We start from the raw sequence: 27,968 nt of genomic DNA, 5'->3' as shown, positions 1-27,968 counted from the left end.
CACATCCCCGGGTCTGCTCTGAAACTCAGCCAGTGCCCAACGGTCCTCACCGTGAGTGGGGAGACGCACCGGAGTCACACATAGGCCCGGTCCACAGTTCTGAATTGGGCCTGTCTCAGGGGCTCTAAAAAGCCTTCACACCTGTCATGGTCTCAAATCTGACTCGTGTCTTGTAAATCAAACCAAGTAAAAACTCACATTCTTCCCTTCAGAGTCTCATTTATTATAAAACGGTTTTACAAAAGTCTAAAACTATGCCAAGCTTCCCACTTCCCACCATATACATAAGACCATTTAAAACACAACCCGGTTGCCACTCACTGTTGTGTGTCCAGCACCGGCTGAACCCCAGCACTGTGGGCACCCACACGCAGGTCTGGGACCAGAATTGCCTTTTGGGAACTCTCAAGCCAAAAGATGGCAATCCGGTACCGGAGCTCAAAGAAATGAGGGGCAGGAATTTACAGATGAAAAAACAGGAGTCTGATCCACTGGGGCTGGTGGCCCAGGTTCGCTGATCCCAGCTGTGTCAAGATCAGGACCCGGATTTGGAGGGAGAGCTAAAGGCCGTCTTTCACGAAGCGAACGGGGTTGACCGTGCCCGGGAGCGGGCTCAGCCTCCCTGCAGGGAGGGCTCTGCGCACAGCCTACAGCGGGTTTCTCCTGACGTCGATCATGCCTGAGCTGGCCCGGCGCGGGTCTCGCCGGGGCTTGGGCAGGGGCCCGGGGTTCCAGGGCAGGCCCGCCTCACCCACGGGGGGCGCCCGCCCTCCCAGGGGCTCCTCGACGCCGCCCTGCTCCTCACCGCACAGGCTGGAGCGCTTCCACGTCAGCGGCAGCGGGGCCCGGACCAAGTCCCGCACCTCGTCTCGGGAGCGGGGGCCCCCCTCAGGGAGGGACTGCTGCCAGAGAAGCTCGGGCACGGGGCGCAGCTCCTCTTCATTTCCGGGAGCCGGTCTGCTCTCCAGGCACAGGGCCCTCTTCTCCCCACCTGTCACCGAGACCAACGACACTCGTCAGAAACGGAGGCCTCAGCTCCCCTGTGGGAGATGCCCGCGGAAGAGTGGAGGTTAGAGGGGTTCCCAAGCCTTCCCGGAGGCCGGCCCAAACCGGGTCAGGTGAGCCTCACCCCTGCTCTGGCCCGCCGCACTCAGGCTACTGAGCTTCTGTTTCAGTTCCTGGTTCATCCACAGGTGGCGGCCCAGCTCCTTCTCCAGCGCTTGGATCCTGGTCTCATACTGCCTCCTGCTGTCCGCTAGCCCCTCGCCGAGGTGATCTAGACGGGAGGGGACACGGAGGAAGGCCGGGAGGGGCGGAGAAGGAAGGAGGGGCGGGGCCGAGGAAAGCGGGGAGGGGCCGCGGGCAGGGAGAGGGGCCTCACCTCGGCTCTGCTGGAGGAGAAGCTGCATGTTCTGCTCGTGCTCCTTCTGCTGCAGGGTCAGCTGGCGGTCCATCTCCAGGCGCTGGCGCTCCAGGGCCACCTCCAGCCAGTAGACCAGCCTCTGCTGCTCCTCCAGCTGCATCTCCAGCTCAGAGAAGGCGATCTGCTGCTGGTGCTGCTCCTCTCGGAGCGTCACGACCTGTCCCAAGACCCAGCCAGGCTCAGCCCCCAGCGCGGATCATCCCCGACCGGCGGCAGGTACTCGGCAAACTTGTAGCTACCACCCCCCACGGGCGGAGATCACTAAGGAATCACCAGGGTGTCCGGCTGAGCCAAGACCTGGCCTCCCACACCTTCTCAACAGTGTTCTAGGCAGGGATTTCCAAATGACAAGAGTCAGCTGTCAAGAGGAAGCTTACTTCCTACCTCTGCCTCAAGCTCCTTCCGAGGCCCAGGCTCCTAAGCCCGCGGGCAGAGCCTTGCTGAGGCCCAGCTTCTCAAACTCTGCACTACTGACATTTCAGGCAGGGAGTCTGTGGTTGTGGGGACCTATCCTGCCTGCTGTAGGGTTAGCAGCATCCCTGGTCTCTACCCTCATGGCTGTGAGGACCGGAAGCATCTCCAGACTCGGCCAGATGTCCCCTGGGGGAAAACCATCCCTGCGGAGAACCACCGATCTGGGTGCACTGAAGGGGCCAGGAGGCCAGAAAGTGGGGGGAGAGGAGACCGGGTCTTCGTTTCAGTAAGAAAGTTAGGGTTTAAGGAGGAGAGTCTGAGGCAGCCCTGGAGACTGGAGCTGGCCCTGATTCTGTCCCCGCATCTGGGAGGAAACAGACCCCTGTCTGGAGCTGCCAGCAGACCCCTCCCCCACACAAGTACTAGATGGAGGTGGCGGAGGGCCCGGGAGCCGGTGACCCACCTTGTCAAAATACTTGCAGAGCAGGGCTCTGGTCTCCGAGGACGAGAGGTAGCTGAGCTTGGCCATGAGGTTCATCTCACACTGGGACAGCAAGGAGGCCGACGCCCGCAGCACCCGCTGGCGGCACGTGATGGCCTCATTCTTGTATTCGATGGCAGCATCCAGGGCCTCAATGGCCTCGTCCAGCTGGAACAGCGTCCGCTCCTCCTGCGGGACATGGGCGGGCGTGGAAGGGGAGGCCCGGGTGCCCACACCACGCACACCCACTCCCCGGATGACGGCCCTGGGCAGACGGCACCAGCACCCAGCCACGAGGGAGACGCTCTGTCTCATCCTGAGCTCACAGCACATCCTAAGTGTCCCTGACTGGTATGGCAGGGACAGGAAGCTTCCGTCACAGCCCCGACCCCGGGGGAGGCCAGGCTCTGCTGACGGGCTGCTCTCTGGTGTATCACCTGTCGCATGGTCTACAGAAGCGCAGAGCACCCTACGCCAAACAGAAGATACGGCGGGTCTGCTACGGGCAGCAGAGGGGCCACCGGGGTGAGTTTATTGCAACGAGGCTCTCTCTGCTGCTCAAGGACCGGCCACGAGGCACGGGGACGTGCTGCCACCGCTCATTCCCACACAGGGAGCCGAGGCGCGGACGCGCGGGCTGACGCGGCTCAGGACACAGAGCGCCCCCAGGGTCCAGCCGGGCAGGAACCGCGAGGGCCAAGTCCGTGCGTCCCTGCTGCGGGGGCCGCAGCGGGAGGAAGGGCCAGGCCAGCACGCCCGCTGCGGCCACCCCACACCCTGGGTCTCACTCGCAGGGAAAGCGTGTCAGGGAGCAGCAGGGCCCGGCCCTAGGCCGGGCGGAGGCCAGGCAGGCTGCGGAGGTCCGGGCCGCGGGGCTCACCTCGGGCGACAGCAGGCTGCCCCTCCTCAGCTTGCCGTCGATGTCCAGGCGCTGCTTCAGCAGCGAGTCCTTCTCCTGGCGCAGGGCGTCGATCTCCCCGCGGAGCCGCTGCTGGCTCTGGGCGCTGCCCTGCCGCAGCTGCCCGCTCTTCTCCGACAGCTCCTTCTCCAGGTGCTCCAGCCGGCTGGACACTCGCACGATGTCCTCACTGAGGGCCTGGGGGCGGCGCCACTGGGGGTCAGGGAGGGGGCGGCCCCACCCTCGCAGAGGTCACAGAAGCGGCCCAGCCACGGGATGCTACAGAGGCTGCGGGCCTTTCCCTCAAGAGCCCTACAATCCGAGAGTACCGCCCGGCGGGAGGGCCCGGCTCTCGACTCTGCGGCGGCTCGGCCAGTGGGGCCAGTGGGACCAGAGCCTTGGAGGAGGGACCCCCAGAGACGGCCCCCGAAGGATCCCAGCAAGCATGGGAAAAGGCACTCCTGGCAGAAAGGGGGCAGCACCGGACAATCCAGCAGCACCCTGAACCCTGCTGAACTTCAGAGCACTCTGGACCCCCGCGGGCACTGAGTCCGAGCACCTGCTCCGGGCCCGGGCTCTGGGTCTGACATCCCCCCTTTCCCACCATCCTGGCACCACTGTGATTCCACCGGCCGAAGAGGGCACTGGCTCAGAAGCTCCTTACTCAAGAGGAAGCAGTGACACAGAGGGGACAGAGTACTGCTCAGCGGGGAGGCCGCCATCTGCCCAGGTCTGTCGGCCTCCAGCGCCTGTGAGGCCCGCGTCTCCTTGGTCGTCCCCCTTTCCGCACCTGCTGTTCCTTGTTGGCCTGCACGGCCCCCAGCAAGTGCAGAGGGCGAAATGAAGGGGACGGAGCCTCACGTGGCTGGAACTTGCCCGGCAGGGGCATCACCCAAGAGCCTCCCCTGGCAGGGTTGTCACCGGGAGGGACCGCCACGGGAGGGGGCCACCCGATGGCATCTCACCTGGCAGGACCTCACCCAGCACAAACCCCGCTGGCGGGGCCTCACCTGACTGGACCGCAGGCGCTTGCTCTCCAGCCCCGTCTTCTCCTGCATCAGGGCCTCCTTCTTGGCCAGGATGGCCTCCCGCTTGTGGAGCTCCTCCCCCAGCTCCTCCAGTGCCCGCCGCTGCTGCAGGACCTTTTCCATCTCCTGGTCCAGCCACTTCTTCTGCTCCTCGATCTTCTGACGGGGGTGGGGGTGGGGGTGGGGGAGGGAACTCAGCTCTCACCCCTGGCCCCACGGGCCACGGCCCGGGGTCAGTGGGGGAGAAGGGTGCGCCCCCCCTCCCATCCCCCACCCCCGCCGCGCCCCAGGGGGACCGAGGCGGCCGACCGGGGGCTCCGGGGACGCCGGCCCGGCCCGGCCCACCTGCTGCTGCTCCAGGCTGACCACAGAGCCGTTGCTGCCGCTGCGCCGCTTCCTCTGGAACGCCGCGATCTCTTCCGTCTTGATCTTCAGGATCTTTTGCTGCTGCTCGTGCCGCCGCTCCAGCTCCTGGGGACGCGCCCGGCGAGCAGCTCAGGGGCAGGGTCTCAGGGGGGCGGGGGGGCCGCGTCTCCCCAGAGCCCCTCCGGAGATGGCCTCGCCACCCACGTCTCCCTGGGACTGGGCTCCTGCGGGCCGCCGGCCGCGGGCACGGCTCACCTCCTGAGTCCCGCCCGCCTCGGGTGCCCTCCGGCTCTCCTCATTCTCAGGGGCGAGGACAAACTCAGGGAGGCCGAGCCGCCAGCTCGGGAGGTCCTGCGGCTGCGAGTCCCGGGGTCCCCAGGCGCCCCCGACCCGACCCGACCTTGACACGGTGCTGCCGCTTGTTCATCTCGGTCTCCAGGCGCCGCTTCTGCTCCGTCTCCTCGCGAAGCCGCCTCTGCAGCTGCCCCTGCTGCTGCCGCATGAGCTGCACGTGCCTCTCGAGCTCCTGCAGCCGCTTCTCGCTCTGGGCCGACAGCGACGCCAGCCGCTCGCTCGCCTGCTTCTTTTCCTTCAGCACCTGGACCGACACAGCCTCGGCTGGGCCACCACGAGATGGCACCACCCCCGACACTCAACCAGGGTGGGCAGGACCGAAGGACGATGGACGGAGAGAGGGACGGACGGAAGGGCAAACAGGCCAGTGGGTAATGGACTAATGACAGCAAAAGATGGTGGCTACCAGGACATTTTCTCTGTACGAGGCACACATCACGTGCTCTGTGGGTATCAAATGATCCTAACAATCCTATGGAAAAAATAGGATTATCATTATCCCTACTTCGCAGACTAGGAAACTGAGGCACAGAGATCTCAGGAAACTTGACCGAGGGCACACGGCTACTAAATGGCAGGGCTGGGATTCAAACCCAAGCAGTCAGGCTCTAGAGCCCGTGCTCTTACTGAACTGTCTCTTGGACAGCTGAGCTGAGGAAGGGAGGGAGGGAAGACAGACGGACAGACAGCTATAACGTTTGGTGGACGGAAGGGTGGGTGGACAGATGGACAGGATCATACAAGGGTGAAAAACAGGGTGGGGGCGCCTGGGTGGCTCAGTTAAGCGTCCGACTTCAATTCAGGTCATGATCTCAACAGTTCGTGAGATGGAACCCTGGCGCCGGGCTCTCCGCTGACAGCCCGGAGCCTGCTTGGGATTCTCTCTCCCTCTGACCCTGCCCCACTCACACTTTCTCTAATAAAGAAATCAATCTTAACGACAAAACAGATAATACATGGATCAATAAAAGGCCATAGAAAGACGAATGGATAGATGGATAAACGGACAGTTAGTCACATCAACTGATAAAACGTGTTGGGGAAGGTCAGCAAAAGGATGTGATTGCCCGTTGACCCATGAGCTGGACCTGGGCGATCAGAGGCTCCTCACCCCCTTCCCTGTCCTTGGAATGTGGGCCGCACTTGGCTTTCCTGCTCCCAGAGGCAGCTCCAAGGACACGGCCTCGAGAGGGTGACGAGGCGCTGAGAACGCTGCGTGTACACGACTGAACCCGCGTAGACCTTTTCATGAACTTCTAAGATACAGCAGGTGGGCCCCGGGATCCACATCCTGCTGCCGCCCAAGACAAGCCTCGTAAATAAGTTCCCTTTGCTGATTAAACCTGCGACTTCCCCACGGGGAGTGGCTGCCTCTTTCATAGCTTCCCCTGCCCTCTGCATGCGGGGACCGGTTTAAAGTGACATCCGGGAAGCTCGCGAGCAGATTGCCACGGAAAATGGCAGCAGGCGAAACCCGGAGTCGGCCAGAGACCTGGGTGGGGAGAGGTGGCCCCTATGTCAGACGCTCACGGATGGCCGCATGAGCATGGGGGCGTCCTTAAAACGCTGATTTAGGGGCTGGTTTGGGAAACTGCACGGCACACCGGGGCAAAGAAGGAAGAGGTAAGGCTATTCTGCTGCCCGCTGGGCTGGAGTGCGGGGTAAAGACCTTATAAAGCTACGAGGGCACAAGATGCCTCTGCTTGACATCTGGGTGCTTGTGACAAAGCCTGATTCAGATGCTAAGAGGTGGAGTCTCTGAGAAGGCGAGGAGGAGGAGGAGGTAACTGAGGAGGAAACAGACAAGATGCCCCATGTCTTCTGACCCTGACACAAAGGAAAAATTTCCTTTACTTTTTATTTTTTTTTTAAGTTTATTTATTTTGAGAGAGCATGAGCGTGTGAGCTGGGGAGGGGCGGAAAGAGAGAAAGAGAGAGAATCCCAGGCAGGCTCCACGCTGTCAGCGCAGAGCCCGACGCAGGGCTCAATCCATGAACCGGGAGATCATGACCTGAATCGAGATCAAGAGTCAGACACTCAACCAAATGAGCCACCCAGCGCCCCACAAAGGAAAAATTTAAATAGCAATTACCCCAAACTCCTTGAAGAAAACTTGCATGCTTTGTCCCTTGAATTTGTAAATCTTAGCAATTCTTAGTAAATCTTAGTCTTTGAAATATAAACATCCCAGGACATGACCAAAGCATTGCCCACAGAGACTGAAAAAGGCAAAGTGGGGTGGGGTGGGGGTGGGGAACCTTTTAAAATACAGACTGCTGGGGCACCTGGGTGGCTCAGTCGGTTGAGCATCTGACTTCAACTCAGGTGATGATCTCACGGTTCGGGAGTTTGAGCCCTGTGTCAGGCTTTGCACTGACTGCACGCAGCCTGCTTTAGTTTCTCTGCCTCCCTCCCTCTCTGCCCCTCCCTGCTTGCGCGCGCTCTCTCAAAAATAAACATTTAAAAAATTAAAATAAAACACGATAAAATGCAGACTGCTGGAGGAGTTCCCTTGTCCAAAATCCAGTCCACAGCCTCTGAAAGATCACGAATATCAATAAAAGCTCCAGCCATGTGAGCGGGCTGGTTCATGGCTGGAGCACTGAAATGAAAGCCGAGAGAGTTGTAGGAGGCCGCTAAGCTCACCTCATCTCATGGATGCAACTAGAAAACACATGGGAGCAAACAACCCAGAAAACAACCAGAAGACAGGCAGAACAAACCAAACTAAATGAAGAGAAGACACCCGTCGAAGAGGGTGGGAAGGGCGGAGACACGATGGGAGCTAGGTGGACCACAGGACCGTCCATGGGAAAGGGGGACACCAAGGAAGCGGAGAAGGGACAGAAACAGACCCTCACACCAGGGAGCCTGCCCGGGGAAGATCAATCACCCTAACATTTGGCTTTGAAAACCAGAGGGGCCAAATTTTGAGAGTTCTTAAAAGTAGTGGGACTTAAAGCATGGAACTTTAGGAGTGCCGGGGTGGCTCAGTCAGTTAAGCATCCAACTCCTGATTTCGGCTCAGGTCGTGATCTCAGTCATGAGACCGAGTCCTATGTAAGGCTCTGTGCTAAGCATGGAGCCTGCTTAAGATTCCCTCTCTCTCCCCTCTGCCCCTCCCTGCTTCACGCACACACTCTCTCAAAAAAAATAAAAAATAAAAAAAAATAAATTAGAACTTTAAAACTCAGCGGGCTCAGGTCTGGGAGAACCCAAGGGCCACAGGAAGTGGAGTCCCACCCTTAAAGAGACAGCACAACACACAGGCATGGAGATACAGACAGAAGCAGGAGTCTGAAAAATGCCCAGGGCATATGGAGGGAGAGTCATTTACTAATCTGGAGGGACAGACATCACTGAGGGACTCCTCCAGGAACAGAGGACTTGGCAGGTGCCATTTCCACGCTCTGCCCCCCCCCCCAGCATCAACACGCAGCCCCTTGTGGGGGCCAGCGCGACACCAACACTCACTGCCTAACTTAAACTGAGCCTCATCCCACGGCGCTCCAGCAGATCTGCCCCTGCAGCCAGACCTGCCTTGGTCCCAGCAAGACAGGACTCCTCCCCCAGAAGGCGGGCGCAAACCTTGCAGACACCATGCACCCCGCACTTTACAGATCCACCTCCTCCGCCCCCGTGGTGGGTCCTGGACATAGTAGCAGGAGGTCCCCTCTCACAAGAGGACAGCTCACAAACCTCGCTAAAACTGGACGCCCTGCCCCTGTGCACGTTGCAGACCCGTCCCCTCTAATATGCTCTGGGCCAGAGCCCAACCAACCCAGGCCACAGCCTGGCAGTGTATAAGCAGCCCCCACAAAGGCCGGCACTACTCCAAAGTGACTCCTGCCCCAGAGAGATGGGAAGACAACCACACTAGTCTGACTGCGGCGCCAGCAGTGGGCTGGGGGCAGACAGCTGGTCTTGCCGGAGGCTGTGCACATCCACAAAAGCTTCTCGGGAAAACACAGGGAGGGAAAGGGCACTGCGGTTCGGTGCTTCCACGGCTCTGGCAAATCCCTGATCTGACTCAACTCAAGCCCGGCGTGGCCCCAGACTGGCCCACTAACGGCACAGGGACCAAACTCTGCCCACAGCAGACAAAGAGAGCCCCTGCAGACCACTGGACGGATGGCAAAAGCGGCCACAACAGTCAGGTGCACACGATGCACATGTGAGATATTTGTGAAGCACCAGGTTCTGGTGAACAGGGGACACTGCACTACAGGACCTCTTCCTCATGAGGCCTCTGCTTTCAAGAGCAGAGGATGTAGCTGACTTTCCTAACACACAAAACCCGACCCAGAGTTAGACCAAATGAGGAGACAGAGGGATATGTCCCAGATGAAAGGACAGGACAAAATCACAGCAAGAGGCCGAAACAAAAGAGAAATAAGTAATATGCCTGATAGAGGATTTAAAGTAACAGTCATAAAGATACTCACTGGACATGAGAAAAGAGTGGAGGACATCAGTGAGACCCTGAACAAAGAGACAGAAAACATAAAAAGAGAACCAACCAGAAATGAAGAACACAATAAATGAAACTAAAAAGACACTAGGGGGAATAAATAGCAGACTAGAAGAAGCAGAAGAATGGATGAGGACGGAGTAATGGAAAGTAATCAAGCTGAGCAGGTGAGAAAAAAATTCTGCAAAATGAAAACAGATTTAGGGAACTCAGCGACTCCATCAAGTGTAATAACATTGGCATTATAAGGATCCCAGAAAGAAAAGAGAGAAAGGGCAGAAAATTTATTTCAAGACATGATACCTGAAAACTTCCTGAAGCTGGGGAAGAAAACAGATATCCAGATCTAGAGGCACAGAAATCGCCCCATAAAATCAACTCAAGGAGGCCCACGCCAAGACACTGAGTCATTAAAATGGCAAAAAGTAGTGGTGGAGGATTTTAAAAGCATCAGGAGAAAACAGTTACATACAAGAGAAACCCCATGAGACCATCAGCTGATTTTTCAGCAGAAACTTTGCAGGCCAGAAGGGAATGGCATTCACGGGACAAAGGAAAAGGCTGCAGCCAAGAATAATCTACCCCGTAACACCATCGTTCAGAATAGGAGGAGAGAGAAAGACTTTCCCAAACAAAAGCTCAAGGAGTTCACAACCACTAAACCAGTTCTGCCAGAAATGTTAAATGGGACTCTTTCAGTGGAAAGAAAAGATCATAAGTAAGAGTGAGAAAAGTAGGAAGCATGAAAGAAGTAAAATACATATATCTGTAAAAATCAGTCAGGGGACTCACAAAGTAAAAGGTTGTAAAGTACTACATCATAAATCCTACAATGTGGTGGGGAGAGGAGTAAAGAATGGGTTCCAACTTAACCGACCATCAACTTAATATAGACTGCTATTTGTAGAAGATGTTAGATACAAACCTAACAGTAACCACAAATCAAATACCAGGAATAGATACGCAAAAAATAAAGAGGAACGAATTCAAGTATATCACTAAAGAAAGCCAGCAAACTGGGAAGAAAAGAGCAAAAGAATAAAGAAACTGAGAGGAACTATAAAAACCAGTAAAATGGCAATAAATACATACCTATCAAAAATTACTTTGAATGTAGATGGACTAAATGCTCCAATCAAAAGACACAGTATCGGGGCACCTGGATGGTTCAGTTGGTTAAGTACTCGACATCAGCTGAGGTCATAATCTCATGGTTCATGAGTTCAAGCCCCGCATCAGGCTCTCTGCTGTCAGTGCAGAGCCCGTTTCGGATCCTCTGTTCCCCCCTCTCTCTCTCTGCCGCTCTCCCTTCCTCTCTCTCAAAAATAAGAAAACATTAAAAAAAAAAAAAGACACAATGTGACATGGATTAAAGAAACAAGACCCACTATATATTGCCTAAGAGAGACTTATTTCAGACCTAAAGACACCTGCATATTTAAAGTGAGGGGATGGTGGGACGCCTGGGTGGCTCAGTCACTTGAGTGTCCAACCCTTAGTTTCGGTTCAGGTCATGGTCTTGTGGTTCATGGGTTTGAGCCACACATTGGGATCCAATCTGTCATCGCAAAGCCTGCTTGGGATTCTCTCTCTCTCCCTCTCTGCCCCTCCCCTGATCATGCTCGCTCTCGCTCTCTCTCTCAAAATAAATAAATTAATAAAAAAGTGAGAGGATGGAGAAACATCTATTATGTAAATGGATGTGAAAAGAAAGCTGGGGTAGTAATCTATTCTATCAGACACTATAGACTTTAAAACAAAGATTGTAACAAGAACAAAGAAGGACATTATGTAGTCATTAAGGGAACAATCCAACAAGATAGAACAATTGTAAATATTTATGCACCCAACACAGAAACACCCAACACATAAAGCAGTTAATAACAAACAAAAAGTAATTAATTAATAGTAATACAATAATAATAGGGGACTTTAACACCCCACTTACATTCATGGACAGATCATCTGAACAGAAAATCAACAAGGAAACAGTGGCTTTGAATGACACACTGGACCAGATGGACTTAACAGATATATTCAAAACATTTCATTCTAAAACAGAATACACATTCTTTTCAAGTGCACATGGAACATTCTCCAGAACAGATCACACATTAGGCCACAGAACCAGTCTCAACAAATTCCAAAAGATCAAAGTCCTACCATGCATCTTTTCTGACCATAACTAAAAATCAACCACAAGAAAAAATCTGGAAAGAACACAAATACATGGAGGTTAAATATGCTACTAAACAATGAATGAGCCAACCAAGAAATCAACAACATATATGGAGACAAATGAAAACGAAAACACAATGGCCCAAAACCTTTGGGCTGTTCTAAGAGGGAAGTTTATGGCAACACAGGCCTACCTCAAAAAGAAAAAAATCTCACATCAACAATCTAACCTTATACCTAAAGGAGCAAGAAAGAGAACAGACAAAATCCAAAACCAGCAGAAGGAAGGAAATAATAAAGATTAGAGCAGAAATAAAACAGAGACTAAAAAAAATAGAACAGATCAATGAAACCAGGAGCTGGTTCCTCAAAAAGATCGACAAAATTGAAAACCTTTAGCCAAACCTATCAAAAATAAAGCAGGGGAGGGACTCAAAATCAGAAATGAAAGAAGAAAAATAACAAGTGACACCACAGAAATTATACAAAGGATGGTAAAGAGAATATTAAGAAACATGATACATCAGCAAATTGAACAACCTAGAAGAAACGGATAAATTTCTAGACACATAAGCTACCAAAACTAATCACCAAGAAATAAAATTTGAACAGACTGATTACCAGCAATGGAACTGAATTGGTAATTAAAAAAAAAAAAAACAAAAAAACAAAAAAACTCCCAGCAAACAAAAGTCCAGGATCAATGGCTTCACAGGAGAATTCTACCAAACATTTAAAGACGAGTGATACCTATTGTTCTCAAACTATTCCAAAAAATAGAGGAAGGAAAGCCTCCAAATCCGTTCTGAGGCCAGCATTACCCTGATACCAAAACGAGTCAAAGACATGACCAAGAAAAGAGAACTACATGTCAATATCTCTGATGAGCACAGATAGAAAAACCCTCAACAAAGTACTAGCAAACCAAACCCAACAATATATTTAAAAAACTATTCACCATGATGAGGTAGGATTTACTCCTGAGGTGCAAGGGGGGTGGTTCAACAGTCACAAATCAATGTGACACATTACATCAATAAGAGAAAACCACCATACGATCGTTTCAATAGATGCAGAAAAAGCATTGGACAAAGTACAACATCTATTTATGATAAAAATCCTCTACAAAGTAGGTTTAGAGAGAACATACCTCATCATAATAAAGGCCATATATGAAAAACCCACAGCTAACATCATGCTTAATGATGAAAAACTGAGAGCTTTTCCCCTATGGTCAGTAATAAGGAAAGTATGTCCACTCTCATCACTTTTATTCCACATAGTACTAGCCACTGCGAGCAGACCAGAAATAAAAGGCACCCAAGTTGGTAAGGAAAAAGGAAAACTCCTATATGCAGATGACATGATACTATATATAGAAAACCTTAAAAATTCCACCAAAACACTACTAGAACTGATAAATTAATTCAGTAAGGTCACAGGATACAAAATTATACAAAAATCTGTTGCATTTCTATACACTAACGATGAGGCAGCAGAAAGAGAAATTCAGAAAACCCTTTCATTTACAACTGCACCAAATAATAATAAAATATGTAGGAATAAACTTATTCAAAGAGGAGAAAGACCTATACTCTGAAAACTATAAATCACTGACGAAAGAAACTGAAGATAACACAAACCAATGCAAAGACATTCCACGCTCATTGATTGGAAGAACAAATATTATAAAAATGTCTATACTACCCAAAGCAATCTACAGATTTAATGTAATCCCTACCAAAATACCAATTGAATTTTTCACAGAGCTAGAACAAACAATCCTAAAATTTGTATGGAACCATGAAAGACCCCAAATAGCCAAAGCAATCTTGAAAATGAAATACAAAGCTGTGGGTATCACAACTCCAGATTTCATGTTACATTACAAAGCTGTAGTGATCAAAACAGTATGGTACTGGTACAAAAATAGACACATAGATCAATCAAACAGAATAGAAAGCTCAGAAATAAATCCACACTTATGTGGTCAATGTTTAACAAAGGAGGCAAGAATATACAATGGGGAAAACAGAGTTTCTTCAACAAATGGTGCTGGGAAAACTGGACCGCCACATGCAAAAGAATGAACCTGAGCCACTTTCTTACACCATCCACAAAAATAAACTCAAAATGGATTAAGGACCTAAATGTGAGACCTGAAACCATAAAAGTCCTAGAAGAGCACACAGGCAGTAACATCTCTGACATCAACTTCTTTCTAGATAGATCCCCTGAGGCAAGGAAAACAAGCAAAAATAAACTATTGGGATTTCATAAAAATAAAAAGCTTGTGCAAAACAAACAGTAAACAAAACTAAAAGGCAACCTATGGAATGGGAGAAGATATTTGCAAATGACATTTACAATAAAGAGTTAGCATCCAAAATATATGAAGAACTTACCCAACTCAACACCAAAAAATACTCCCATCAAAAATGGGCAGAAGACACAAACAAACATTTCTCCAAAGAAAACAGGCAGATGGTCAACAGACACACGAAAAGATGCACAACATGACTCATCATCAGGGAAATACAAATCAAAACCACAATGAGGTATCACCTCACACCTGTCAAAATGGCTCTAGATGTAAAAAGACAAGAAATAACAAGTGTTGGTGAGGATGGGGGGGGCAAGGAACCCTCATGCACTGATGGTGGGAATGCTAATTGGTGCAGCCACTGTGGAAAACAGTATGGAGGTTCCTCAAAAAATTAAAAATAGAATTACCATATGATCCAGTAATCACACTACTAGGCATTTACCCAAAGAAAATGAAAACACTAGTTTGAAAGGATATAAGCACCTTATGTTTACTACAGCATAACTTACAATAGCCAAGATATGGAAGCAACCCAAGTGTCCATCGATAGATGAAGGGCTAAAGATGTGGTGTATATGTACAATGGAATATTACTCGGCCATAAAAAAGGGATGAGATCTCGCCATCTGCAACAACACGGATGGACCTGGAGGGTTTCATGCTAAGTGAAATATGAGAAACGCAAATACTGTATGATTTTGCTTATATGTGGAATATAGAGAACAAGTAGCACAAACAGACCCATAAATACAGAGGACAAACTCACGGTGGCCAGAGGGGAGGGGGAGGTGGCACGGGTGAAGGCGAGTGGGAGGTACAGGCTTCCAGTTATGGAATGAATAACTCATGGAGGAAGACACAGCATAGGGGATAAAGTCAATGGGATTGTAACAACGTTGTGTGGTGACCGATGGTAGCTACACTTGCCGAGAGCACAGCATAGGTACACACTTGGTGCATCACTATGTTGTGCACCTGAAACTAATGTAACATGTCAACTATACTTCAAAAAAAACAAAACAAAACAACCCAGCAGACTACAGTAGTAACAGATAAAACCACTCTGGCTGGGTGGACTAAAGTACTCCCCCAGGCTTTCATACAGTTGAGTGATCAACCAGTAGGGCCCGTGCCCCATATGCCAGACTGAGGCCTCTTGCCAAGGCACCCAATCCCGTCGAGGTATGGAAGTCATGGGAAACAGCCACTGTCTCAACTCTCACCATGGAGCCATGTGCTGTGCTGCTGAGAACACCAAGCCCCACCACGCCTGGGAAAGGGATGGTCTACCAGAACTTGCCTGGGGTGTCCCATCTGGATGGGTGAGTTACTTCGAGGGAACTCCTCGGTCTCCACTGGGATCCTGTTGTCCTGCTACAAGCCCAACCTGGCGAAACGCACTAGACGCGGAACGGTAAATGTGCCACTGGGAGAGGGAAGAAGGTGGGAGTCCTGGTTGGGCACATCCCCCAGTCCATCTCTTCACGCCTGGCAGTGCTGCCTTCCCCAGCCAACATGTATGGTACGCACACCCAGGTCAATATCCTAAAGCTGCGAACTTCCCTCTCCTCAAGGCCAGGCGGACACTGTTTTCCAACAGTACGATCGCTTGGCCGCCATCTTGGTTCCCTCCACTGGGCTGGAGGACAGTATAGCACACATAGAAGCCCTCACTAAATTCATCTAGCAAGCTTAAATGACAGCCAAAGAAGCCTGTCCTCAACACTGAAAGGTCTCTGATGAGAACAGCTATCCTCCAAAATAGAATGGCCTTGGACATTACTGTCCTACAAGGAGGCCCCTGTGCCATTATCCAAACACAATGTTGCGTGTTCGGCTCACGTGTGATCCTTGTTGAATCTAGTTGACCCAAGAGCTGGGTGGACCCAGGTGATCAGAGGCTCCTCACTCCCTCCCCTGTCCTTGGAACGTGGGCTCTGCTAGCCTTTCCCACTCCCCGAGGCGGCTCTAAGGACACGACCTTGAGAGAGTGATGTGGCGCTGAGAAAGTTGCATGTACACACGACTGAACGCAGTTCAGGGAGCCTCACAAACTTTTAAGATGTGGTGCGTGGGTGCGGGGATCCACTCACCTTGCTGCCGCCAAGACAAGACTGGGATGCAAGCTCCCTTGCTTAGGAAACCTTTCTACCTGGGGTGGCTGCCTCTTTCTTTGGTCTCTCCCTGCCCTCTGCACACAGGGACCCATTTCAGGTTACACCCGGGAAGCTCCGGAGGGGGTTACCAACCAACAGCGTGACAGACAGATGTTCGAGTCAGACAGACTGACGGCCCGAGGGGTAGACAGAGAAGACGGGACGGAGAGAGAAGTGGCCGGGGAGCTGGGGGGTGGGGGGAGGGGGGCTGCATGAGGAAGGGGTAGCTTGCTTCCGATGCCCACCCTTCCCCCTTCACTGGGCTGCAGGCAGCACTGGCCTCCCTGCCTCTGCTGTGTTTACAGCTGAGACCCCCCCACTCAGCGCTGCTGACTTCTATGTAACACCGGTCTGACCCTGGGAGTCGGAGGCCGTTCCCCAAGCCAGCCAGGGGCTGGGCCACGAGGGCCTGAGCGCCCACGGGTGCCGGTGAACCTGGCCCCGGGGCCCACCTGGCTTGATCCCAGGCCCCCAGCCACTGCCCCGGGATCCCCACACTGACCTGCACCTGGCTCTGGGCGACAGCGACCCTCTTGCGGAACTCCTGGAGCCGGGACCGCTCGCCGGCGTCCTGGGGCTCCCTGCCCTCGAGCTCCCGCAGCTGCCTCTGGCTTTCGCTCAGCTCCGCCCGCACCTGCTCCGCCTCCTGCTCCAGTTCCCGGATGTGCTGGCTGTGCTGCCGGTTCAGGGCCTGGGCCGCCTTGCCTGGAAGAAAGAGCCGGGGCCTCATCAGCACAGGCAGAGCCTCTCCCCCAAGGGGACCATCACTTGGCTCCCCTGGGAGGGGTTCCAGACCTCTGTCAGCCATGGTCACCTGTGGGGGTTTTGCCAAGCCTCTGCACCACTGGTACCGTGAGTTATTTACTATATTTTCCTTTAAGCCACTTACGTTTTCAATTAAAATTAGCCTCATCCATAGCAATGACCCACAGAAATTAGAGGTTAAACTGGCTTTATTTTTTTAAATGTTTGTTTTTGTGTGTGTGTGTGTGTGTGTGTGTGTGTGTGAGAGAGAGAGAGAGAGAGAGAGAGAGAGAGAGAGAGAGAGAGAGAACGCACGTGCATGTATGCAGGGGAGGGGCAGAGAGAGGGGGAGTCAGAGAATCCCAAGCAGGCTCTGCGCTGCCAGCACAGAGCCTGACTCGGGACTCAAACTCACGAGACGTGAGATCGCGATCTGAGCTGAAGTCAAGAGTCAGAAGCTTCATCGACTGAGCCTCCCAGGCCACCCCTAAATTGGCTTTATTTTCACCTGACACCTACTAACAAATACACAGGTTGGGCCTGCGTGTCATTAAGCCTCCAGAACTGACTTCCATTGGCGGGAAATCTGGCGAGCGGAGGGACGAGTTAAATAACACCACAAGGAAGCCAATGGGCAAGTCCTGAACACGAGGGGTTTGGGACAGTCTACAGGACTGTGAGGAGACAGGAGGAGGGACGCTTTAGAGGCCTCACGAGCACGGTGTGGGACATGTGTGGAGCTGGGTGCCAGCAAATCGGCTGTCCACGGACTCTGCCAAAGACCTGAGGGAACAGGCTTGTGCTCTGGGCGTGGGGGGGACGTGGAGCTTCGTCAGACGTGCTCATGGCACGTCGGTTAAAGGGTCCAAAAAGAGGCAAACTGAACGGCGTGGGGGTGAGATGACAAGATGCCTGGGATTTGCCTCAAAACACCTCAGCGAAGACAAAAGAGACAAAGGAAAGGGATGTATGGGACAAGCTCGTGATGCTAAATCCGGGTGACGGGCTCACGGGGACCTGCTGTGCCAGCCTTCCTCCTCTTGTGTTTGAAACTCTTCATGATGCATTTTGTAAATGTTTATTTATTTTTGAGAGACAGACAGACAGACACAGAATCCGAAGCAGGCTCCAGGCTCTGAGCTGTCAGCACAGAGCCCGACGTGGGGCTCGAACCCACGAACCGTGAGATCGTGACCTGAGCCGAAGTCGGACGCTCAACCGACTGAGCCACCCAGGCGGCCCTTCATAATGCATTTTGTAATAAATACACAACCCTTCAAATAAAAAGGCTCAGCTGCTTCTTTACATGTGTCACCAGTGGCGGACGTAGCATGATTTGGGGCCGTTGTTTGCACCCTAAGAGTAGGGGATCCTGTGCCCAGCGAGGTGCCTAACACGGCAGGCAACCGACAAATACAACTACCGCTACCACGAATAGGTATTGCTTTCTGAGAACCGGTCTTAGCGCTTCAGCTGAATGAAGTCCCCTCAACGGCCCAAAAAGCAGGTACAATTACTAGCCCCACTTTAGAGAGAAGAAAACAGAGCCACAGAGGGGCTATTCTACTTGCTCGAGGTCACACAGGCCCAAGAGGCTGAGTCGGCTACCACACTAAGCCACCTGGTCCCCGCTCCTAACCACCCTCAGGCGGGAGGCCCACCCGAAGGCCCACCGCCTCACCTGTGCGGACCAGCTCGCCAATGAGCTCCTCCTTCATGCGGATGTTGATGGCCAGCTCCCGGATCTTCTGTTGGGCTTGGGCCAGCCGCCGCTCAGAGGCCGTGGCAGCTGGGGTCCGGCGGGGCCGCGCCAGGGCCTTGCTCCCACTGGCTACTGTAACAAGCCCGCCGTCAAGGCCACCACCCCAACGATCAGTGGGGGAGGCGGGGGAGGGGAGAGGCACGCCCCGGACAGGGGCGGCGAGGCATGGCGTGTGGACCGTCTGGGACAGCCAGTCCAGGATCACGGAGGGGAGGGTCAGAGCCCCCTCTGCACCAGGCCCAGCTCACCTCTGGGCCCCGGGACGGCTGCACCCGGTTCTTCGGGGTGAAGCTCTGGGCCCTTCCCGGCACATGGACTTCCTGGGCGGGCCCCCACCCTCTGGCTCCACTTGTTGATCCCGTTCCTGGAAGACAGAAGCAGGACTCAGAGGAAGGAAGAGAGGCCACTGTGGTCTTCTGTCCTCTCAGGGTCAATGGAGCCTCGGGGCGTCGGTCTGGCAGAACTGAGGCCAGGGGGCTGGGCTGCTGGGGGCACCGAAGGCCGCCGTGAAGGCTGAGAACCAGGAGGCCCGGGGCCCACCCTGTGGCGTACTCACCCCACCGGTTCCAAGCCCACAGTCCCCATCTGCTCTCCCCACCGGACGGGGCAACGGAGGTGAGGGCTCCCTGAGACCACAGTGGGGTCCTCCTCCAGCCCAGCCTGGCTCCCGAGGTGCTTCGGGTCAGGTGAGCAGCCGGTCCCACTCACCTGCGCAGGTGCGGGGGCCGCAGGGGCGGCTGCCCCTCCTCCTGCTCCTCCTCCTCCGAGGCAGCTGATGAGCCGCTCCCCTGGCTGGCTGCCTCTGCCAGCAGCTGGGCCCCAGGCTCTCTGCCATTTGTCACCTGCTGGGGGAGTGCCAGGGTTTCAGGACAGAAAGCGCCCAGGGCACCGTCCATCAGCCGTTTTCCATCACTGATCTTTGCTCGTGCCGATGCCCGGCTCTGCCCGCCCTCCTCACAGCCCTGCCAATCCCAAGTGAGAGTAGGAGCTTCCTCCCAACCCCCCAGCGCCCCCTCCCCGGTGGCGCCCATAGCACCTGGGACTCCACGGGTGACAGCTTGCCCTATCTTTGTATACAGCTCACCAGCAATGCCCTGCCAGAGTGGCGGATGTATAACAGACTCCGGTCAAACCCACACCCTCCCTCCCCGCAATGCCTTGGGCTTTTACAGCTGAGATGACCCAGAACTTTCAGGAAGATGCAGGACAGCCTTTGTCCAAAGGTCCCAAGTGACTAGAAGGCAGGGCTCAGGGAGATTAGGGCTCATGGAAAAGTATACTTGCAAAGACAGAAGGGGTGGCCTCAGAGGTGACAAGCCCCCCATCCCTGGAGGTGTGCAAGCTTTCCATCCAGCGCCTGAAGCCCAACTCCCCCTGTAACCTCCTCACTTCAAAAATCTCCAGCCAGCCCAGGGATGCCCAGTGGTACCAGACCCTTCTGAGCGGCCCTACAGAGTCCCCCAAATTTTGGCCCTTTCTCTAGGAGCACCGGAAAGGGGTATCTCACAGCTGGCCCCGGGAAAGGCTGGATACATTCGGCAGCACCGCCCTTCCCCTGCCGGAGCCTGTCCAATGCAAGAGACCCGGGCTCGCCACCTCCTCACCTCTCCCCAGTTCTCAGGGCCAACTTCATCTCCAGGAAGGCAGACGGGGGGCACCATGCCCAGCATGTGGCTGTGGGCACCGCCGAGGGGGGCTGTGTGGGGCCGGGGCGCAAAGGAGCCGGCAGACAGGCCCTGTAGGAGCCCTGGGGCCCCCCAGCCAGGCCGCACCAGCTCTAGCCGCAGCCGAAGCTCCGCCATTTCCTGCTGCTGCTCCCGAAGCCGGTCGCTCTGGAAGACATGTTCCGGGTGTTGATGGGGGGTGCGGACGGGGAGGGTGCCGGGATGCTGGCAGGCAGAAGTGCGGGAAACTGAAGAAAGGGGCCACCCCACCCTCTCTCGGCTAAAACTGAGGAGGGCCAGATACCTCTGACCACTTGTTGCCCAAACACGCACACGCACACACGCACACGCACGCCAGTTATTCAGGGTCAAGCTCTCACCCCACCCTGCTAGCTCCAGGTCAGTCCTCCACGTTCATGCCAGTCACTGCCGCCAGAGGGCGCCGGGAGCAATGCTGACCCAGTTGCCTTGGGACGGCGGGGACCCGACCGACTGCCCCTCCAGTCCCACCTCTCATCCAGGGTCATGGCCATCAGGCACGACCACCCGCACCATTCTCTTCCTCACCTCCACGCTGTTGCTCAGTTGTGCCCCCTCCATCTCTTCCCACCCTGCCAGAAGCCCGCCCTGGCTAACTCCCCCTTGTCCCCAGAAGCTCAGCTCGATTTCACCTTGAGGAAGCATGCCCCCACCTGCAGTTTGTACTGCTCCATGGCGTCCTCCAGGGCCGCCAGAAAGTCTCGGTTCTCCTCCTCCAGCCGGGCCACCTGGCTCTGCAGGGCGAGCAACTGCAGTGCCCCATCTTCCTATGATAGGGGCAAGGAGAGAGGCTTCAGGGGCAGGAGCCGGCGGACAAGCCTGCCTGTCTCTGGGACACCGCGGCCCTCTCTCTGCCCTGCCAGGGGTTCCCCTAGTCCAGCTTGCTACTCTGCTGCCAGCCCTGCCTGCAATGGGGCTCCAGAGCCCACCCAGCCTGTGGTCCCCTCTGCAAGCTATTTGGGCCATCTCTTGGATTATGAATCATACTTTTATTAACAATAATAACGGCATCACTATTATTGGGAACCCACTGAGGCTCCACTAGCGTGCTGCGCTGGGCACTTGGTACACCTTCGGCCCTTACAACAAGCCTAGGAGGTAGATACCCACGTTATCCCTGTTTCACAGACAGAGACCCTGAGACTCGGGAGGGTAAAGGACGTGGTCAAGGTCATCAGAATCGCCTCTGAATCCGGAATGCGCTGCGCTGATGGACAAGGGGCAGGGGCGCCGCTGGCCGTATGAAGACGGCTCCCTTCCCCGCTCCCTCCCTCCCCGGGGCCACACCTGGCCCTTGGCCACCTTCGGCCCGCCGGGCCCCTGCGTGGCCTGCTCCTCGGCGGAGGCGCTCTCGATGCCGCTGTCGGGCCCGGAGGCGGAGCTCAGGGCGCTGCGCTCCCCCTCGACGGCGCACAGCCAGTCGCGCACCTTGCGGGCGGCGGCGCCGGGCAGCCCCGGCTCCGCCTGCAGCTCGCGCAGGAGGCTGTAGGCGGCGTCGGTGCGGGCCCGGTAGCGCGCGCACTCCGCGCCCAGGCGGGCGGCGGCCGCGGCGGCGGCGGGGGCGGCGGCGGGGCCGGGGGCGCGCCGTCCGCGGTGGATGATGCGCGTCTCCGAGCGGTGGCGCGGGGGGCCGCGCGCGCCGGCCGCCGCCTCCTCGGGCGCGCGCTCGGCCTCGGGCCGCCAGTTGACCGTGGCGCGGTTGCGGATGTTCTGGGCGCGGCTGGCGTAGTTGAGGGTGTTGAGGGTCTCGTCGAAGTCGGAGGAGGAGGGGCTGACGCAGGCGATCATCACCGTCTTGGCGTTCCCGCCTAGGGAGTCTTTGAGGATCCTGAGGACGCCGGGTGGGGGCGCGTCAGGGGCGCCGGAGCGCCAGGACGCGCCCGGCCCAGGGACCCTGATTCGTCGCCCGGGGGGCCTCGGACCGGTGGGCGGCGCGGCCGGAAAGCCAGAGGGGCCCCATCCCCTCCTCGCCTCGCCTCCCGCCGCCCCCTGGCCCCCCAGCGGCCGGAGAGGGGCCCCTGCTCCCGTGGGCCACAGGCCGCAGGGCCCTCACCGGGTGATCTTGGAGTCCCGGTAGGGGATGTGGCTGCCGCGACGCTGGGGGTCGCCCAGGGCGCTGATGACGTTGCCCAGCGCCAGGAGGCTGCTGTTGATCTGGATGCTCTCCTTGAGCCGCTCGCCCGTGCTGCCCGTCTTGAGCACCCGCTCCGAGCCCGCCAGGTCCACGAAGTGGAACTTGGAGACCAGCAGCTGGCCCGCAGGGGGTCGCGGCAGGCGGCTGGGGGCGCGCCCCCGCTGCTCCAGGGTCACCGTGAAGACGGTGTGTGAGCGGCTGGACAGGCGGTTGAGGTGTGTGGCGCCCGTGTGCCGCGCCGCGTTGCCCATCTCCAGGAGGCTCAGCACCTCGTCCAGGCCCTCCACGTCCACCTCCTTGACGCCACACAGCACTGAGGACACGGAAGGCTGTGAGCCCAGCGCAGGGGCAGCCCGAGACTGGCCAGGAGGGCAGGCAGAGGAGGGCTAGCCCTTGCCAGCTCTTCCCGACTCAGATGCTCCTTCCCCATGCCTGACAGGCAGGGGTGGGGAGGGTCCTGCCCATCCTGGCTCGGGCCCCAGGGGCTCCCGCTTGCCCGTGCCCACCTTGCACTCTGGGTACAGAAGTATATACTGAACTCAGGGGAGACGGGAGAAAGGAAGGCAAAACGTTCCAGGGCTCGGGTTTCCCAGTTAGGAGGTAGCCCTCCCAGACAGGTGAGCCACCCCTCAGCAGGTGAAGCCGCATCAAGCCACATGTCCCACTCCCAGCCAGTGGAGGCCCCAGGAGCTCCTCACCAACATTTCCGCGGTCATCTTCCCGCAGCTGGATGTCACGGCTGGCGGTGCCCACCTCCAGCAGATCTCGGAACTCCTCCTTATATACTTCCAGGTAGGACACGTGCACCAGACAGTCAAGCAGGTCATTTTCATCGATAAGCTTGAAGGCTTCAGCCATGGCCCGTGGGATGATGCCCTGCTCGTCCTCGTGAAGGGAGGCTGGGGAGACACGGCAGAGCCTCCTGCCACCATGCCTTCGGTGGACATGGCTCGAGGCTCCAGGGCCCCAGCCAGCAGCTGGAGGGCAGGGCTCCAGCATGAGCGTAGCAGCGGAGGCCAGGATGGCTGGGTAGCCTGAGCCAGACCACGCTCCAGGAAGGTCAGGCAGAATTATGGAACTTCAGAGTTGGAAGCAACCTCTCAAGGTTCGGCCAACCCCTTTCATGAAGTAATAAGCATCCCCTCCACCACATCTCTGCTAGATCATCAGACACCCTTGGCTTGATTACTCCCCGGGCCAGGGAGCTCATTACTATAGTCTACGCTCAGTTAGCTAAAGGACCTCCTAAATTTATCCCAAGGAAGTAATAAGAGGGTGTTCAGAACAGCACTCTTCATAACTTCAAAAGAATGCAAACATCCTAAGAGTCCGTCCTAGGATCCAATAGGGGTCTGGTTAAATAAGTTAACTTATATACACAATGGAATGCCAAGCCACCATTAAAAAATCAGCTTGGAGGGGCGCCTGGGTGGCGCAGTCGGTTAAGCGTCCGACTTCAGCCAGGTCACGATCTCGCGGTCCGGGAGTTCGAGCCCCGCGTCGGGCTCTGGGCTGATGGCTCAGAGCCTGGAGCCTGTTTCCGATTCTGTGTCTCCCTCTCTCTGCCCCTCCCCCGTTCATGCTCTGTCTCTCTCTGTCCCAAAAATAAATAAACGTTGAAAAAAAAAAATCAGCTTGGAGGGGCGCCTGCGTGGCTCAGTCGGTTGAGTGTCCGACTTCAGCTCAGGTCATGATCTCTTGTGGGTTCGAGCCCCATGTCGGGCTCTGTGCTGCCAGCTCGGAGCCTGGAGCCTGCTCTGTATTCTATGTCTCCCTCTCTCTCTGCCCCTCCCCAGCTCACACTCTGTCGCTCGCTCTCAAAAATAAACGTTAAATTTTTTTTTAATTAGCTTGAATATTTATTTATTTTTTATTTTTTTTTAACGTTTTTATTTATTTTTCAGACAGGGAGAGACAGAGCTTGAACAGGGGAGGGTCAGAGAGAGGAGACACAGAATCTGAAACAGGCTCCAGGCTCTGAGCTGTCAGCACAGAGCCCGACGCGGGGCTCGAACTCACGGACCGCGAGATCGTGACCTGAGCCGAAGTCAGCCGCTTAACCGACTGAGTCACCCAGGCGCCCCAGCTTGAATATTTAATGATCTAGAGACATGTGTATGATATATTGTAAGAAAAAAAACAGGATATAAAAGAACAAGTACAATATAATCCATTTTTTAAAAGGTAAAATAATTTTCTCAGAGAAATTGGAATGGTATCAGGGCGAGTGATTTCTGGAAAGTACCAAATGCTCGTGTTTGTATTTTCCTAATTTTCTACGGCACACCTGTATGCGTTTGTAACCTAAGAGAGAGAACGTTTGTGCTACTTAACGTGGGGCAGTTCCTTCAACTGGCCCAAAGCATCCCTCCCAAACGAACGTTCCAGGGCCTCACTGAACTGCCGGCCCCCTTGCCAGGCAGCGGCCAAACTCGGCTCTTCCAGAACAATCCCCCCTCCCACTACTCTGACTAGAACACGGGTCCCTGAGCCGTGTCAGCCATCCTGACGACCTCCAGAGACCAGCCGACTTGCGTCGCCCTTCCTCCCCCTGAGGTCCCCGGAGCCACACAGTGTGACCCCATCTCTGTGGAGGTGCAAAAGGCTCCCCACGTCAAGGACTCTTCCTTCCCGTCCTGGTCAGCCTCCCGACACGGCCGCTCCCACCCGGGGCCTCAGGTCAGATTGGGAACCCGGCTCGCCTTCGACGGGGGTATGGCAGCAGGAACGCAGGGGCAGAAGCTGGGGAGACTCCACAAGGGCACGGGGCCTCCCGCTGGGTCACTCACCCACACTGGCCTCCCCCATGGTGTACGTCTTCCCGGAGCCCGTCTGACCGTAGGCAAAGACCGTGGCGTTGAAGCCCTCAAAGAAAGCCTCGAGGAGGGGCTGCACGCAGGCCTGGTACACGGCCTCCTGCCCCGTGTCCTCATCCAGCACCACGTGGAAGCCAAAGTGGCGGTCTCGACCAAGGGTGACGCGGCTGTGCCCCGGGTCCACCCTCAGGCAGCTCTGGTGCCCGTGCAGCAGCTCCTTGGGCAGCAGCGGCCGGACCCTCAAGGCCACCCTCACCGGGGCCTCCTCGGCCCCCGGCAGCCTCTGGGCCTCCAGCCCCATGCTGGGGGAGGGCAGCTCCCGGTCCTGTAGAGAGAGGAAGAGGCCCCTGGCCATCGGCACCTGCAGGTGACCCGGAGCCAGATCCCGGGGCTCCCGACCTTGGGGACATGGAAGGGAGGGTGCCTGGTGTCCGAATACTGCGAGGGCCACGTGCGGTCCTACACGGTAACACTGCGTGGTTCCCGTCACCGGCAAAAGAAGGCCCCCAACTCCTCCACTTGACTCCCAAGGGCTTCCGTGTTCCAGCCGCGCCCCTCCCCGGTGACCCCATCTCCTAGAACACGCACGCTCCACCACCACCACATCAGGGAGCCCCTTTCCCTAATACCCACCAGGGTCTCCATCACCTCCGCCCTTGTCACCTCACACCCCCCTGCCCCGCCTTCTTCAAAAAAGCCAGATCCTTCGAGACCAAACTCCTACCACCAAACCTGCCAATTCCATCTCCTAAATATCTCTCAAGTGCACCTGCTTCTCCCCATCTTATTGCCAAAGCCCCGCTCCCGGCCACTGACATCTCCACAGGATGGCTGTGACCAGCTTCCTCACTGTTCTGTCTCCAACGCAGCAACCAGGAGCATCTTTCAAAACTGCAAATGCAATCATGTTACCCTCCTGCTGACACTCTCCCAAGAGAGGCTCCCCACTGCCATCCAAACTTTAACAGCCCTGCCTTGTCTGCTCCCCTCCTGCACCCCACCCCGTGTTGCCCAAGGCTCCTCATTTCTCTGGTCTTGGACTGGCCCCCTCTCCCTCAGGGAGCCAGGGAAGCGCCTCTGCTCCGTGTCCGCACCGCGGCGCACACACGACGCCCGGTGACGCTCCCACCCGCCACTGGCCACTCTGTAGCAGAGGGAGCTGGGAGGCAGGGACCCTGCGTCTCCCTTCCTGCTGGATCTCCACCGCCCGGCACAAGGTCGGACGCTTAGTAGCTGCCCAACAGTGATGATGAAACTGCATCCAAAAAACTCTCCCCGTCCCCGTTCTCTTCTTATCACGGTCCACACCGCCTCCTACCCACCGGGTCCGCAGCACTCGGTGTGTCACTACTGAACTTCTCCGAGCACACGTAACGGTTCGTCCCTTCCCTCACTCAATCCTCCAGTCCCTTGCTGGGTGCCCGGCCCTGGGGACACAGCGGGAACTATCGCGCAATACAGTGGGCGCCTCGGCTCGCCCCGCACCCTGAGCTCTTCCAGCGCTCGGGACACAGAACTGAGCGCACCCAAGGCTCCGGGACAACTCCACGGGTGCGGTCTGGCGCGGGAGGAGGCGCGCACGCGACAGGAGCTCCCGGAGTTTGGAAAAGTGATTACACATGCGGGCCCGACTCTCCCAGCGTCGGCGCTCGCCCCTGCCGGCCAGGCCCGGGATGCTGGCCTCAGGCCCCCGATTTAGGGAAGGGGGCGCTTCCGCCCGCTCAAGGAGGGGCCTCCAGGAGCTGGTATGCAAGGATCGGGGCTCCTCGTGCTGGGTCCAGTGCTCCCCAAGTGCCGGCTCCCGCTGCCACCCGGCCCAGGCCTGCGCAGGGAGGGGGCGAGCGCGCGCCTCCCCCGCCCCCCTCCTCGACCTCCACCCCTCCCGGGCCCAAACCCACCTGCTCGGTGGGAGCACAGTCCCCCAGGGGTGCAGTCAGACTCCGAGCCTCCGCGCGGCGCGCTCCGATGCCGTCATCGGGACCCCCGCCCCCCAAAACATCCCGCCCCTCGCCCGCAGCTCCGCCCGCCTGGGAGCTCGGGGGCGGAGGCGCGAGCCGGGCGGCGCCGTGGTGTCGGTCCGCAGACAGGGCGGGGTCAGGGCTGGAGGGGCGGGGGTTGGGCGGGGCCTTGTCCGAGGGCGCGGCAGGGGTGTGGGGCGGCCAATCGGGTTGCCGGAGCCGCGCTCTGATTCCAGCGCAGGCTTGCGGAATTCTGGGGTCGCGGCGACCACCAAGGCGGGCCTGATTCTCCGAGCGGGAGAAGCCCGCCAGCTCCTGGAGCGGGGCACCTAAATCTTACAATGCAAGTTGCAACAGGTGAGAAGACGAAAACTAACCAGGAGACATTTTCGCTCCGCGAGGGGAGAGTGGATTTTCCAACTCTCGATTCTGAGTAACAGTGGACTAAAGATAAGCTACTATTTGTTCATTAATTGATTCGTTCAGGTGCAGACCGCTCTCCTCCCGCCATGGCTACCCCTCGATCCCAGCACTGCCGACGCCCCCTGAAAGCTCAGCAAATCTCTCCCTTCCCCCATCCTCGGGAAGCCTCCGCCCCGCTTTTATCCCTGACTTCACGACCCCTTCTCTAAAGCTGAGAAGGATCCATCCCCCTCCCCCATGAGATTCTGGAGATTGGGCTGGGGGCCCACTCCACCCTGTGTGAACGGGCCCTGGCTGCACCTTCTGCACTCACACTGGAAAGAATCGTTGCT

At 56.2% G+C, this 27,968-nt stretch overlaps 1 protein-coding gene across 5 annotated transcripts; it reads right to left on the bottom strand.

Annotated features, from left to right (window-relative positions):
- Window positions 1-202: 202 nt before the first annotated feature.
- KIF7 (kinesin family member 7) lies at window positions 203-27,769 on the bottom strand. Of its 5 annotated transcripts, none has more exons than XM_043553960.1 (19): window positions 27,154-27,769; window positions 25,229-25,580; window positions 23,138-23,338; window positions 22,359-22,752; window positions 21,593-22,133; window positions 20,959-21,072; window positions 20,207-20,434; window positions 19,311-19,447; window positions 18,851-18,966; window positions 18,522-18,671; window positions 16,599-16,801; window positions 5,011-5,208; window positions 4,590-4,715; window positions 4,227-4,400; window positions 3,199-3,414; window positions 2,301-2,507; window positions 1,382-1,580; window positions 1,130-1,276; window positions 203-991 (listed from the first exon to the last, which is right to left on the bottom strand). In XM_043553960.1, the coding sequence occupies exons 2-19, from the start codon at window positions 25,554-25,556 to the stop codon at window positions 648-650; spliced, it is 4,023 nt and encodes a 1,340-aa protein (XP_043409895.1). In that variant the 5' UTR covers window positions 25,557-25,580; window positions 27,154-27,769; the 3' UTR covers window positions 203-647. The 5 variants fall into 5 exon arrangements, with proteins under 5 accessions (XP_043409895.1, XP_043409894.1, XP_043409892.1 ...); XM_043553959.1 differs by having other exon boundaries at window positions 18,522-18,674; window positions 27,154-27,765; XM_043553957.1 differs by having other exon boundaries at window positions 4,227-4,403; window positions 27,154-27,756.
- Window positions 27,770-27,968: the final 199 nt, after the last annotated feature.

The sequence above is a fragment of the Prionailurus bengalensis genome, chromosome B3 (genome assembly GCF_016509475.1).
Source record: "Prionailurus bengalensis isolate Pbe53 chromosome B3, Fcat_Pben_1.1_paternal_pri, whole genome shotgun sequence".
In the NCBI taxonomy this organism is placed as follows: domain Eukaryota; kingdom Metazoa; phylum Chordata; class Mammalia; order Carnivora; family Felidae; genus Prionailurus; species Prionailurus bengalensis.
The sequence above is the reverse complement of the archived record's forward strand: the minus strand, read 5'-3'. Positions and strand labels throughout refer to the sequence as shown.

Bases quoted from the DNA above. Each gene is read 5' to 3' on its own strand.
- KIF7 (XM_043553956.1), bottom strand. From the start codon at position 25,556: ATGGGGCTGGAGGCCCAGAGGCTGCCGGGGGCCGAGGAGGCCCCGGTG. The intron at 19,448-20,206 runs GTGAGGAGGTGG...GCACTCCCCCAG, and splicing joins GCCCTGAGAACTGGGGAGAG to CAGGTGACAAATGGCAGAGA. The intron at 4,404-4,589 runs GTGGGCCGGGCC...CACCCCCGTCAG, and splicing joins TCAGCCTGGAGCAGCAGCAG to AAGATCGAGGAGCAGAAGAA.